The 15,108-nt window shown below is 36.7% G+C and overlaps 1 protein-coding gene across 4 annotated transcripts in view; it reads left to right on the plus strand.

Moving 5' to 3' along the window:
- TRPM6 (transient receptor potential cation channel subfamily M member 6) overlaps nt 1-15,108 on the plus strand; it is a 209,006-nt gene that overhangs the window by 122,195 nt on the left and 71,703 nt on the right. For 2 of the 4 annotated variants that reach the window (XM_082470798.1, XM_082470800.1), the window contains exons 11-18: nt 2,760-2,928; nt 3,957-4,080; nt 6,123-6,195; nt 6,315-6,415; nt 9,412-9,546; nt 10,619-10,672; nt 12,504-12,644; nt 14,919-15,053. In XM_082470798.1, coding sequence (XP_082326924.1) covers nt 2,760-2,928; nt 3,957-4,080; nt 6,123-6,195; nt 6,315-6,415; nt 9,412-9,546; nt 10,619-10,672; nt 12,504-12,644; nt 14,919-15,053 — 932 coding nt within the window. The remainder of the gene's footprint in view (nt 1-2,759; nt 2,929-3,956; nt 4,081-6,122; nt 6,196-6,314; nt 6,416-9,411; nt 9,547-10,618; nt 10,673-12,503; nt 12,645-14,918; nt 15,054-15,108) is intronic. The other 2 variants (XM_082470799.1, XM_082470801.1) reach the window with 2 other exon arrangements.

Genomic DNA, 15,108 nt, shown 5'->3' on the forward strand with positions numbered 1-15,108 from the left:
ATAGGATCAGCTCTGTATGTCTTCGTAATCCAAGTCTTGGTGGAGAAGAGAGCCCTTTCCTGGGATGCCTATTCTAAGAGCCTTTCATTGGAGCTGTAATGTTGTATTCCTGCCTAAACTGGGAGCCAGGTGTAGAGGCAGCTCTCTCATGAGATTTGTCAGCAAAGAACTTCACGATTTTTTTAAAACAAATTTAATTAATAACATCAGTAAGATCCTTTTTGTAGAAAACAATCATAAATATATTTATATTTATTTTTGTGAGGATTAGTTATTGCTTTAAAAAGGATGTATCTAACAGAAATTGAATTATTTTCCCTTCTCCTGCAGAATACTCTTACTGATTTCTTTTTCTGATGATAAAAATGTTACATACTCTCACATTCAGATAAAGAAAGAAAACATAGAAGAGAAGGAAGGGATAGCTTTCTGTAATCTTACTATAAAAAATAACCATTGTTAACTTTTTCACCTGTATGCTTTCAGAAATTTTCTGTGTACACACAGAGCAACATTTAAAACTGAACACTGGGATCATATAATATCTTTTGTAGCCTTCCCTCCTCTTCCACTAAACATGGTTGTATTTCCATATCAGTAAGCATAATTGAGCACATATTTAATGACTGCATAGTATTTCATTATATAGGATATGAGATTCTCTTTAAAAAGTTTTTTTCCATCTGTTTCAATAATTCTATAATTAATGACATTTTCATCTAAATTTTCTTCTATTACTTTTATGCCTTAATAAACCATCGTCACCATTTCATTTAGCTTTTACAGGACAATGTTGTTAAAAGAACCCTATGACTATCAATTGGTGTATCTTTCGTCTGATGTTTAGTGATAAGGAGAAAATAATAAGGAAGTGGAGATATGTGGAAAAGGAAAGAAGTATAATGTCAAAGCCATTAAATAGACTGAATGAGATATTTGGGTGCCTGCTAAGAGGCCCACCCTTAACATTTGTGGAGTCAGGACAAAGGTTACACATGGAAACCCACATACTATTTGTTTAAATATTTAAAAGCTTTAAATCAAGCTAACCAGCAAAAATAACAAGAGAATAATGTTCAATCCTTTTACTTTTGTACATGTAGCAGGAAGGCCAGGTTTGAGGTCAGAGTCCTGGATGTTTGGGAGTACTAAGCCAGAACGTGGAGATGAAAGAGAACTAGCACCTTGGCCCCTGGCCTACAGGTCACTCTCTGCTTCTCTTCCCACCTTTGGCTCAATCTCGCGATGTCCAGGCTTCACACACGTTGTCACCTGGACACCCCAGCCTATATGTCCAAGCTCTATCCACTTCTCTCCTACTCCCCAAAGCTGCCTCTGACTTTGACAAGTATATTCCTGGGGCAGAGGTTCAAGCAGCCCCTGGAAGCAAGAATTTTGGGGTCTTGGGCAATCTAATAAGTAGGAGAGGGAGCACATTCTTTCCTTGAACCTTGACCCTATAGACTCCTCACTGTGAGGGGAAGGACATGGTCAGAGGAGGGCGCTGTAGAACATGGGGCCCAGAGTAAAGTCCTCTGTCGCTCAGGTGTGAACATGGTGTTGCCTGCCAATTTTCCTTCTCTTGGAAAAAAAAAATTGATTTAAATATATCAATACACATGTGGTGTAAAAATTAAATCAAGTAAGAAATCTATAGAATAAAACAGTCAACATTTCTCCAAATCCTCTCCTCTCTTCTTTACTATTAATAATTTGATATATATCCTTCCAGAGTTTTCTGGTTATTTATGTAACATGTTATAGATATGTGCATATGTATATATAAAATATACACCCATATATATGGTTTTAAAATTTTAAATAGGATTTTAAATAGGATCATACTGGGCATATCATTTCTGTAACTTTTGTTCACTTAATATCTTTTTAAAAAGAACGACTCCATGGTCTTTCCTTTTTTTGTCTTCCTTACTTTAATAAAGTAATATGTAGTCTGATAAGAAAGCCAAATAGTGAAAAATGGAATAAATTGAAATATAAAAGTCTTTGAGGTTTACCCATCCCATCTTGTTCTTAGAAATAACCACTATTCAAAGTTGATTGAACTGGCAAAAGTTTGATCATTTTTGGAGATGAGTGATGGATACATTGGGATCCATTATATCATTCTGTTTTCTTTTAGATATGTTTGAAAATTTCCACGATAAAAAGTTAGTTTCTTGAAGACTACTACTTATTATTATTATTATTATTTTTTTAATTAATTAATTTATTTTTGGCTGTGTTGGGTCTTCGTTTCTGTGCGAGGGCTTTCTCTAGTTGCGGTGAGCAGGGGCCACTCTTCATCGTGGTGCGCGGGTCTCTCACTATCGCGGCCTCTCTTGTTGCGGAGCACAGGCTCCAGACGTGCAGGCTCAGTAGTTGTGGCTCACGGGCCCAGTTGCTCCGCGGCATGTGGGATCTTCCCAGACCAGGGCTCGAACCCGTGTCCCCTGCATTGGCAGGCGGATTCTCAACTGCTGCACCACCAGGGAAGCCCTATTATTATTTTTTAATTACCAAAAACCTTTAGGTAACTTTTTAACTGGGAGAAGATGCTCTCACCATATTTGAGTTACTTTTATTTAAAGTCCAAGCTTCTGGCTTGGCCTTGAACTAAGCAAGCCTGAGTCAAAGAAGAGAGAATGGCTAGTGCAAGCAACAAATACATGTGGTAATTGAAAGACTTGTGTCTGGTAATCAGAATTGCTGATGGGGTTCCTTTGTAACAATTTGATACTGTTTGTCATCTGAAATAGGCTCAAGACAAGGAGTGCCTGTGGTGGGGCTGGTGGTGGAAGGTGGTCCCAATGTCATCCTCTCAGTGTGGGAGACTGTGAAAGACAAAGATCCAGTGGTGGTGTGTGAAGGTACAGGCAGGGCTGCCGACCTCCTGGCCTTCACTCACAAACACTTTGCAGATGAAGGGTGAGTTGTTGAGTCTTCATTTCTGAAAGTATGCTCTTTATTCTTCCCTTTTAGTTCTTTAATTTCTGCTTTCATGTAGGCCGGATATCCTTAGAGGACAGAGACTGGAATTCTCTGGATATCTTGGAGGACAGAGGTTGAGACTGGAATTCATTTTTCAGTGGTTTTTGTATTTATTAAGCAACACCAAAATGACCTCCAGTGATGCAAGTTGCTATTAGCTTAGCTGAAGAATGGCTGGCCTCTAACAAGGACCTTGAGCCCTGTCTGAGCTTAGGGAAAAAGCATTTCCAGGGGGAGTGAGGGAGGAGACCACTGTGGCCCCAGATCACCTTTAAGTTCAATTGCCGTTAGTAAAAATAGCAGAAATTGGGGAAATCAACATCCTGACATTTTTGTCGCATATGTTGTACTTAGTTGAAGTTTTAACTCTTTCTCCTTTTTAAACAAGATGGTAGTTTTTCTCTATCCATCCCTATACACATTGTGATTCTTCCAATTTCAAAAGTGTGATATTTCTGCCAGGTAAGTAAATACAGTGCGTACAAACTGAAATGTGGACCCCACTCATTTACTTAATAAATATTCATTCACTGCTTATAATTTCTCTCTGACAACTCTTCTCTTACAGTTTCTCTCCCCTTTCAGCCCTGCTTCCACCCTGTACCCCCTTCCTCTTCTATTACACCTCTCTCTTTCGTTTTGCAGTGTCAGATTCTTTGAGAATATTATGCCCGTAATTTCTGGAGATTCACAGACTCTTGGAAATCTATCAGCTCAAGAACCCTGCCCCAAGTGCATTCTTCCCAGGAGCATGGCAGATCAGTCCATTCTCTCTTTCAATTCAGCCTTCTCCTCGTGCTGCTGCTTCGCTTTCCTTCCCATTCATTTGTCTCTTGGCAGTCCTGTCCATAGAAACCTTCTCCATCACATGGGACAGATGCAGGGATGTTGTACTTGTACTGATGTTTCTGGCTTGTCCCCTTCTCTGCACTGTGTCAAGTCACGACCATTTCTCTCTCTCCCAGGACCCTGCGTCCTCAAGTGAAGGAGGAGATCATCTGCATGATTCAGAACACTTTCAACTTTAGTCTTAAACAGTCCAAGCACCTTTTTCAAATTCTGATGGAGTGTATGGTACACAGGGATTCTGTGAGTATGATGAGTTGATGACTCAACTGACTTAAAAAATGCTAATGTTCAACAATTGTGATATTTATTTTCACAAATTTTTTTTTTTCATTTCTTACTTGATTATATATAGCTCTACAGAACTTGACCTTTAAGTTGAGTAAACTTGACTTCTTGTTTCCTCTCGCCCTCCAGCCATGCTTCATATTCCTGACCGTACCTGGGAAAAAACACTTAGACAATATAACAGTATTACAGAAAAGTGATTGAATTTAGTGAAAATTACATGTGAATATTTTCAGAGGGTAAAGGAACAGCTCCATGTCTTAAATAAACTCAAGTCTGCTGGCTTAGATGACTCTATCACAGTATCCTCAGTATGTCCCATAGGAGATCATTGGGGATGCACTGGACAATGGAAATATGTGAATAAACTCTCAGATGGAAAATAGAGGCCACGAACTTTGGGCTATGAACATAATATAGATTCAGGAAAAGATTTTAGTGTTTTAGGGTACTTTGATCAAAATTTTTATCAGTGATTTGGATAATATGTAGCTGACAGTTACATTAAATATGCAGATATGTCATATCATAGTGATCTTTCCAGAATTTGAAGGCTGGACCAAATCATACAAGATTTTGGTAATATTAAAGCACCTTCCCTCAAAAAACCAATTGAACAAGTTCAGTCTAGACTAAGCATGGCTAAACAGATGTGAAGAACCCTTTGGGATTTTGGTTGACCTAGTAACAACGAAAATAACAACCATGTCTACAATTAACGGTGTGCTTTCCAGTATATTTTTTCACGTGAAATAGCCCCATGAGTGAGTTCAATATGGCAGTGATTGTTTATTTCAGTCTCAGAGATAACGAAGCTGAAGCCTAGAGAATTTAAGTGATTTGCCCAGAGTCATGCAGTTATGAAAGAGTAGAACTAAAACTGGTGCTCAGAGTTGAAATCGTGTGCATGATCTACTACATTTTATATTCCCCACAGTAGTCAGCAGGTTAAGAAAAGGATATATTAAAGGGATCACCCTTATATTTGTCTCCTCCTGTCATCAAGGAGAGTAACCAGGGAGCGGTGTAATAATCAAGAGGGAACTAGAGAAGGCAGCTAAGCGTTTGCATGTTACAGAAAGGTTCTCAACTCCTGCACAGTTGAGGGTTGATTTTATTCATGCACATGGTGGGGGGCTGTTAGGTAGAGGGGCTGTTAGCTTGAATTGTAGAAGAATTCTATCTTTATGAGACCTTAGAGATTATTTAGTGGCTTCCTCTCATCCTGTGGGTGAGGAACCTGAGATGCAATGGTTTTAAGATATTTACCCAGGACTGACAAGTTAGTGGCATATCTGGGGCTAGAACTTGCCAATCTTGGCTCTTTTTTGTTGAACAGGTCCCTTTACTATATATTTTCATCTGTAAAGATTGAGATACATTCATTAACAGGAGAAGACCTTTTATAATCATAAATAATGTCCTTATTTGTCTTAAAAAAATCAGTCACGTGCCAGGATGCACTGGAGGCTTTGACGTTGTGAAGGCTTTCTTCACTGTCCATTGTACTTGCTCACTGGGTGCATTGTAATTGCCTCACTTATTTTATGACAAATCCTTGAGGATTCATTTCTCATTAAAAAGCAAAAGTCTTAGTTTCTAAAGCTAGGTGAACAGAAGGATCTCATTTCGTATTCTTTCAAAATGAGGAATGGTTTTCTTTACATGAGGAATTGACACTGAGTTTCTTTCCATTATAGCATGTGAATAGTAAATTAATGTAATAATGTTCTTTCATGCATGTTTCCTCTAAGATACTTGGAATTTTTCAGTTTTTTTTTATCCCCTGAATGTATACAATTCGCCTTTACCCTACTTAAAAGTTTTCTCTCTTATTAGTGAAAAAAAGAATTTTTTTTTAACTCTGTGATTTTTGACATTAATGATGAATGTTTCGCATAATTCATTAGCTCAAGAGCAAATTTTGTGGGTACTTTTGAAAGCATTTCTTTGCTAGTTCCCAAAATGTATGGCTTTCTGTTTTTCAACTGTTACAGATTACCATTTTTGATGCTGATTCTGAGGAGTCACAGGACCTTGATTTAGCAATCCTAACAGCTCTGCTAAAGGGTGAGTGTCTAAATAAGGTTACAATTGTTCCTCCTTCCCTCTTTTCACATTCTGTGGCACTTTGTGCTTTTTATGTTGATATCGTAAACAGAATATGTGATTCCTTTCTTTTACCCTAGGCACAAATTTATCAGCATCAGAACAATTAAATCTGGCAATGGCTTGGGACAGGATGGACATTGCCAAGAAACATATCCTAATTTATGGACAACATTGGAAGGTATAATGAAGATGAAGTTATTTGGAAGACCTATGTCGTGTGTTGGTTTGTTAGGGAGGGACAGAAGAGAGAATTGGAGGAGAGATAGGTTGCTTTGGGGATGGGTGTGGGGGTAGGGTAGCATCTCTGATGCTGGGTACACACCATCGCTAGACATTTCTCTCATCTACTTTGCCTCCCTGAAAACATTTTTTCCTCTGGCTCTGCAGCCTAATTGAAGCTGACAAAGGAAGTTGGGGGAAAGACAAATGGAAGGATTTTTTATTTACTTTTTGAATGGGCAGATTTTTATACTGTTGTTCAAAACTTAAAGTTTATCTTATTTTTTTGCATTAAAGTGTAATGCATGCTCACAATAGGAATGAGTGAAAACAGAGAAAAGCAGGAAGAAGAAAGATTACTCATAGTGCTAATGCTAATCACCGTTAACATTTCATTTAAAAAAAATTACAGTTGTGACCAGACCATAGGTCTGCTAGTTTGGGGTTGAACTAATTTGTGCACATTGTTTAAAACATCAAGTGGTACTAAAAAGCTACCAAAAAGACAGTAGTTCCCTGCCCTGCTAATCAGTAGAGCCAAGCACTTTTGACATTTTTGGACTGTTCTGACATTTATAAATCTCCATATTTCTAAATAATAAGTCATATTGCTGTTTTCTGATTAACTTTAGAGAGCTCTTAACATTTCTGTCTGTGCCCTCCCTGCTGCAATCTGGACTGGTTGCCTGCTATTCCTGGTGCTGAGCTATCATCCTTCATCATCTTGGAGATTCCCTCTTTTGTTAGAACGCCTGTTTTCTGTATCTCCTGTTTTCCTCTTTCTTGGTTTACTCCTTTATTTGATGATGTGTATCTTGCAGTAACTTCCTGAGAAAGGGAGTATGGGAGATAAAAATTTTGAGGCCTTATATGTTTGGATATATTTTAATTCAAGATGGAACTAATTTTCCTAGAAAATTTTGAATGCTTAGCTTCCAGCACCCAGCAGTACTGTTGAGAAGTAAAAATCGTTCTGTTTTCTGATCCTTTGTTTATGACCATTTCTTTATTCTCTGGGAGTTTAAAAAAATCTTCTCTTGTTCCAGTGTTCTTAGATTTCACAATGATGTGCGTTGTTATGAGTTTTTATATCCATTACACTGGGCACTTGCTTTCAACTTGGCAGTCATGTGTTTCCTTTCTGGGGAGTTTCCTCCCCTGTTTTCTCTGCTCTCATTCAGGAATTTTATCATTTAAATGTTAGACCTATGGACTGCTCCTCTAATCTTATCTTTTCCTTTAATCTTCTATATCTTTTCTTTGGTAGATTTCCTCAAGTTTAATTTTTCACGCCTTGTATGTATCTTTTTGTTTCTGATAGCATATTATTAATTCCTGAGAGCAAATATGTTGTCTTTTTTTAAAATTTTTTATTTGTTTATTTATTTATTTTCTTTTTGTGGACATATGTTTTTATTTCTCTACAGGTGAATTGCTGGGTCATAGGGAAGGTGTACATGTACCTTTTTTTTTTGATAGATCTTTATTGGAGTATAATTGCTTCTCAATACTGTGTTAGTTTCTGTTGCACAACAAAGCGAACCAGCCATATGCATATACATGCCCCCATATCCCCTCCCTCTTGAGCCTCCCTCCCACCTTCCCTATCCCGCCCCTCTAGGTGGTCACAAAGCACCATGCCTATCTCCCTGTGCTACGCTGCTGCTTCCCACCAGCCAACTATTTTACATTCGGTAGTGTATATATGTCGATGCTACTCTCACTTCGCCCCAGCTTTGACCTCCCACCCTGTGTCCTCAAGTCCATTTTCTATGTCTACCTCTTTATTCCTGCTCTGCAACTAGGTTCATCAGTACCATCGTTTTTTTTTAGATTCCATATATATGCGTTAGCATACGGTATTTGTTTTTCTCTTTCTGTCTTACTTCACTCTGTATGACAGACCCTAGGTCTTAGCATCCTGAATATAATATCTTCTTTTGTTTTTTTGAAGCTATTAATGATAGTTCTTTTGAAGTTTTCTTCTTCCTGTTTTGTCTGATTCCTCCTAGTTGACGTTTTCTGGTCTGTTTGTCCTGGACTCTTTGTTTAAGTGTGGAGGAAAGAAAGCTCATTAGAAATTCTGAGCCTGTCGATTTGGGCTTCACAGTAGGGTGATCTGGCTGCCCCCATTTGTTGGGGAACCTGAAGTGTTAGCATATTCATATATTTTCTCTTGTGTTCATCACAATATCAGAAAGAAATCCTCCAATCTCCTGCTTAGAAGGTAAAGCCTTGTTCCTATTGTTATGGAAACCAATAGGGAAAGATGAGTGGGAAGGTCCCAATGTTAGCAATTTATGCTGCCAGAATTCTGTGGCATAGATTTTGTTTGGTTCTTGACTTTTTTTCCAGACTTCCATTTTTTGGCTTTTTGGGGACTGCTAAGTCAATTACCATTTGACCATCTGCTTTTCAACTTCTAAAATGTTTCACTCTTGACCTCTTTGTTCTTGTGGATTCATTTCTTTAAAAAAAAAAAAAAGACAAAAAAACCCTTTACTATAATTTTAGTGGGGTTTTAGGTAGGAGTAAAAGTAGATGAGTGTGTTTAATTTGCCATTATACCCAAAAGTCGGGTATAGTTTAAATGGGAACATGCCAAGTTACCAAAAAAGAAAAAGAAAAAGAAAAAGAAGCAGAAGGAAAAGAAGGAAGGGAAAGAAACCTTGGATTTTTATTAGAATTGCATTAAATTCAAACATTAATTTGGGAAGCATTGAGATCTTTACCACAGTCAATCTTCTCATCCAAGAACACATTTATTCAAGAGGTCTTTTATGCCTTCAGTTTACCTTTTGTTATTTCTTCACTTAGATCCTGAACATTTCTTAGTAAGATTGTATTTTATGATTATTTTGTCTGTATAGTTTTGAGTTCAAATACATGTAATTCTTTAGTTATTTCTACTTTCTTGATTTCTGTATATCTCTTATTTATTTCTGTCCTCTGAAGCCTGGCTCGCTAGAACAAGCAATGTTAGATGCTTTGGTGATGGATCGAGTGGATTTCGTGAAGCTCTTAATAGAATATGGCATGAACCTCCATCGCTTTCTTACCATCTCCCGACTGGAAGAGCTCTATAATACAGTGAGTACTGGAACATTTCATTAGTCACCTCCTGAAGATTTATTTATTAATTAGCTTAACACTCAGCTTAAACTGTATCTTGAATGTTCAAGTCTCCTTCAGTGTTCATGTACAAAGATAGCTTATAGAGAGACAGACTTTTCAACCAAAGAAGAGACTTTCTTACCAAATCCATTGTATCCTATAGTCATTTCTGTGTTTCCCATTTTAATTAATTATACAGAATAGAAGCATAAACTAATTTAAGAAAATAGGATAGTAAGACCATAATTAAAGCCGAAGATGTGAATAAGAACAAATTGCTTTTATTGAGTAATTAGAAGCATTTCAACCTAAGGACACTTAAAATTTTGTTCCTGCAATTTTCCTATATAAACCTTTTATTGAAATGAGACTGGCTTACTCCTTGTAAAGACACCACTTGCTTAAGCCAAGCACCCTTCTTGAGATGTCCTTCCTTGCCTTTGAATATTACCCTTTCTTTAAAGCCCTGTTCAAGTCCTATCTTCTTGATTATTCCAATTCACATGTTATAGTGCCCCTATAATACAGATTATTTGCCACTCTTTTGAACATACCTATCTTCATATTGTTGGTTATTTTTAGTGTAAGTCCCACTCTCTTCTATTAGATTGTAAAAATTCTATGAAGAAAGTACTTTTATTCTTCATTGAATCCCTCAGTAGCTTGAATGAATGTAGTAAGTGTTCAATAAATATTTGTTGATAGAATATAATTGTGTGATGAAATTTGTAATTGTGTGATTTATATATAATAAAGGATAGTTACAGATTAGTTAAAATTTATTTCTGCCGCTTGCCACACAAAGTTAATTAAGGCCTTACTTCCTAGATATATACATCTTGCAATGAAAAATATTTCAATCTAATCTTCTCTTGGGAAATACCTTCCTTAGAATTAATTTGGCTTAAGCTTCATTACTAAAGATGTTGAAGAAAGTTTTCAGTATTCTGGATTATTTATGAATTCTGAAATAAAGGTTTTTTATTTCTCCCTAGCACATGGTAATTAAAAGGTAATTAAAAATTCTTCCTTTTGTTCTTTATTACAGAAACAAGGACCAACCAATATGCTCTTGCATCATCTTGTCCGAGATGTAAAACAGGTAACCTAATGATGAAGGTGTACAAATTTCTTCTGGTATTGTCTTAGCTTTGTGGTGAAGTGTTACCAGATTTTGCTTTGTAAAATGTAGACTTGGATTTTCTAGCGAATTACCTACCTTCTTTACCTGTGACTCTGAACAATTTCATCACCAAACCACACTCGTATTTTTTCTTGATATTTGTGTTTTAAAAGATATGACCCACCAAGTAAGTGGCATTAGCTAATAATTATTTTCTCTTATAAAACATGAATTGGAGACATAGAAACTTCCAAGCAGAATTTCAGCTTAACATGATACAACAATATTGCCAATGATGATAATAATACCTACTGAAAATAGAGAAACTTCCTGGTTCTGTTATCTTTATTGAAAGACTGGTATGTGATTCCATTGTTTTTGTTCTTGTTTTGTCTATTAGTGATAACTCTGGGGCTCTCACTTCCTTGGTGAGTCTAAGCATTGTTCTAGGGAACCAGGATGGATCCCACTGATCTATACCTTTGCTAATATTTTGCTCATGGTATTCTCATTGAACTTTGAATTAAGTCAGACTTAAAATCATCTCTGATCCCCCATTAGTTACCAGAACTTTCCAACTTTAACAGACTTTTTTTTGCCTTAATTCTGAAGTCTAATATCTTGATGGAGAGAGTGTGGCCTTTCTGATTATGTTGACTTGGTGGGAGTAAAAGGACTGGAAGAAGACATTTGGTTGGCAGATTAGCAGTAAGCAAAAGTGTCCATGCTGATGTAAATTTACTTTGCATTGATTCATGTTGGGTCAAAATGATGTTCCTTAGATTATCTCCTTAAACTCTGATTCTATCATGGTAAACTGAAGAAAAAGGAGTGAAATAGTTAGTTATGTGTTTAACTAGCAGCAAAATGAGCATGATTTGTGTTCCTTGGAAAAAGTGAATTATGAATGTGAAAGACAAAAATTAAATTATTTGCATTTATTTATATCTGTAACCTTATTTGTTGTTCAAAGCTTTGGGAACATTGTTCACAATCTGTTCATTTCAAAGATCTTGTTCAGCACTCTGTGCCTTTAAAAGTGTGCTATGAATGGCAGTTCGGAAGTAATACTTATGAAGAGGCACTGCAGTGGCCTTTAAGGGGTCAGAGCAGTTTTCATTTGGCCTAAGGCCCATGTGCTTGGAAACCTGCTACTCAGGCCCCTACCAGCCATGACGTTGGTCTTGGCACAGCCTGGTGTTTTGAAATCTCATTTTGCTCTGCCGCTTCATGTTCCTTATTTCTATTTGTTCTACTTCCTTTCCTATTCTTGTTTTGTGTATGATTTGGTCAACATGGTGCCAAGTGTTACAGCCATTTCAATAGAGAAGCTTAAGATTTAACTTAGTGTTACTTTTGGACCCTCCAGCATATCCTCCAGTGATTATACTTTTGTTGTAGTGGTTCTGTCATTTCCAGCTAAAAACAATCTTTTGTACTCTCTTTAAATGTATTTTATTCTAAAGTGTGTATATGCATGAGAGAGAAAAAGAGAGGAAATGAGCTCTTAAAAGCAGACATTCCATGTCTATGAAACTAAAAACATCTTAAGGCTAAGTATTTTTTCCCATTTGAACAACCAGGTTGTATCAGTAGCTGGCCATATTAAGTGATCAGTTGTTTTTGTTCTTGTTTTAGTTATTAGTGATAACTCAGGGGCTCTTCCTTCATTTGTGAGTCTCAAGCATTGTTCTAGGGCTGAAGAGTGTGAGTCTCCCTCTTTGCAGTTGATTCGGTTATGTTCTAGTGACATGGCAAAAGAGATAGAAAAAAAGAACTGACAGTTACGTGTTACATGTTTTTGTTTCAGCATGCCCTTCTCTCAGGCTACAGAATAACGCTGATTGACGTTGGACTGGTGATAGAATACCTTATTGGTAGAGCATATCGCAGCAGCTATACCAGAAAAAATTTCAGAGCCCTCTACAGCAACCTCTACAGAAAACATAAGGTAGCATAATTGAAAAGTACCCTAGTAAAATTAAGGATTCCTAGGAGTTATACTTTTAGAAAAATGGCTCGGGAAGTTTAGGTGGGAAGAGCTTCCAAAACGGACATGCTATTTATCGACACTTACTGACTATCTGCTGCGTGTAAATTACTGTGCTAAGCGCCGGCATGCTGGCCTGGGATGGACATAAAGATCAGGAGTTTAGAAACTTTTAGAGGAAACAGATTTATGAATAACTAGCCACAATACAAAACAGGATATAATATGTGCCGTATTGACACAGAAGTATGTGGTGAGAAGGGTTAGAGGGAGAGATGACCGGTTCTTTCCTTATCTTTCTTTTTCTTTTGAAAATACAGAAGTGAAAAGCTTAATAGGATTATATCTATAACTCATAATAGTACATAGCCTGGAGATGACAAACTTGGAACAAGTCTCTAGGGGTTATACTGGAAGATGCATGCAGAATGTATCACGTAAAAATACATATTATACATATTTTATTTTCCATCATATTTTTGAAAGTCTAGGAACGTAAAATTAGAGTTGCTGGTTAGTTGATTAGCAGAGAAAACGTTGCTTGTTTCTTAAAATTGCCAGTACCGATCAGTAAACTGAAGAGCCTAGTTCTTATTAGGGGATAATGAAAGTGTTAGAAAAGGTAGTTTGGGGCATTTTTGGCTGAGAGAAGAGCGGGAACAGTTAGAGGCACAGTGCTGTGGACACCAGGGTATGGTTTTGCAGTGACAAGGAGACCTTTGTCACTGGACAAGCGCCAGAAGGTTGTGAGGGATGACACTGGAAAGATACTTTGGGATAAGATCACATGAAGAGTCTAGAATATCAAGCTACTTTTGACCTTTATTTTTAAAGAATGAGGTGAAGTGAAAACCCAACTTGGCTTTAAGGGATGAGAAAACAAAACAGAAAGAAACCCAATTCTCAAAGAGAAAATGTTCTTTATTGGCATTTCACAGACATAGGGATACACTTGAGGTATCAATGCCTTCATGTAAACAAAATACGCCTTGCTATGAGGTTACCAGTGGCAGGTATAGGACTGACTGTGACCTTGGTGCAGCCCAGTGGGGAACATGCTAGGCAGGTTCCTCTAATGCCCTTTCTGGAAATGGGTAGTAAATTGCCCATTTCTCTAGTTATTTTCTAGTGAAGGAGTACAGAGTTTATTGTGTTTCCTAGTAAATTAGATCGTAGCAGTTAACGAATACATGGTTTGGAATCGGAGAGATCTGGGACTGAATCTTAGTTTTTGCTCATTAGTAGCTGTGTAATCTTGAGTGAGAAACTTAACCTCTCTGTGTGTCAGTTTCCTTATCTTTAAAATGGGAATAATAATATAATACCCCTTTCATAAATTTATCAAAAGGATTAAATAAAATAATACCTAGAATACCCAGGAAAACCCATATTCCTGGTACATAGAGGGTATAGAGTAACTTAATACTAATAGTCATTATGATTATTACTAGTGATACTATTAATTCTATATCACAGTAATAATAATGATAATAATTTGAGTAGCATCTTTAAAAAGTTGGACCCCATTACTTCTACATCTAATTTATATCTGTAAAACACAAACTAAAAATAAATAAAGAAAGAAAGAAAGAAAATAAAGTACAAATAAAATAAATAAATAAATATTAATAAATAAGTAAAGTAAAGTTCAAAGTTCCCGATACGGTTTGTATTGGGAATTTTATGTCAGTCCCTTTAAGAATGCTCTCGTTCGTTTTTGTTTTTCATTGATGAAAGCGTCATGCTGACAAGCAATTAATTATGTTGTTATTGGGCCTAGCCACTGGAATTCCAGTAGCGATATAACACCTGGAGAAATTCCATAACTTTCTAACTGAAGCTTAACCTTGGAGCTGTTTGTGAATGGGAACTTTTTCTTATCAGAACTGTGAATCTTTATTGCCTATTCTGAACTTGTTTCAGGTATAGAACATCGATTGATTCTAATGGAATTTCCACATAGAAAAGGAATGCAGATATATGATAGGGAGCAAAAGAACATGTTCTCTAAGATGTTAGGAAATAAGAGTGTGCTTAGTAAGAAGGGGGGATCATGAGAGGCTCTTGTTGGAGGAGTAATTAATTACTAATCTTGGATCAGAGACAGAACCATTGGATAGGACACAATATTATATTTGGTTTTATTGTTGTCTAGAAATAAAATGTTAATTGTTACCACTATAATCATCTTTTTCCCTTTTTGTTTTATTTTAAAAATAAAATAACATATTCCAGCAAGTGACCACTTTTACTCAAAGCTTTCCCCAGCCCCCTCTTCACCGAAGATGCCGCTCAGGAAATAGAAATGAATCTGCAGAAAGCACACTGCATTACCAGTTCATTAGAACTGCCCAACCTTACAAAGTCAAGGTACCAGTTACTTATTTTAGATTTGAAAAGAAAATTGTCCTTAAAGACAGAGATC

This window comes from Balaenoptera physalus (assembly GCF_965194825.1).
Source record: "Balaenoptera physalus genome assembly, chromosome: 7".
Classification (NCBI taxonomy): domain Eukaryota; kingdom Metazoa; phylum Chordata; class Mammalia; order Artiodactyla; family Balaenopteridae; genus Balaenoptera; species Balaenoptera physalus.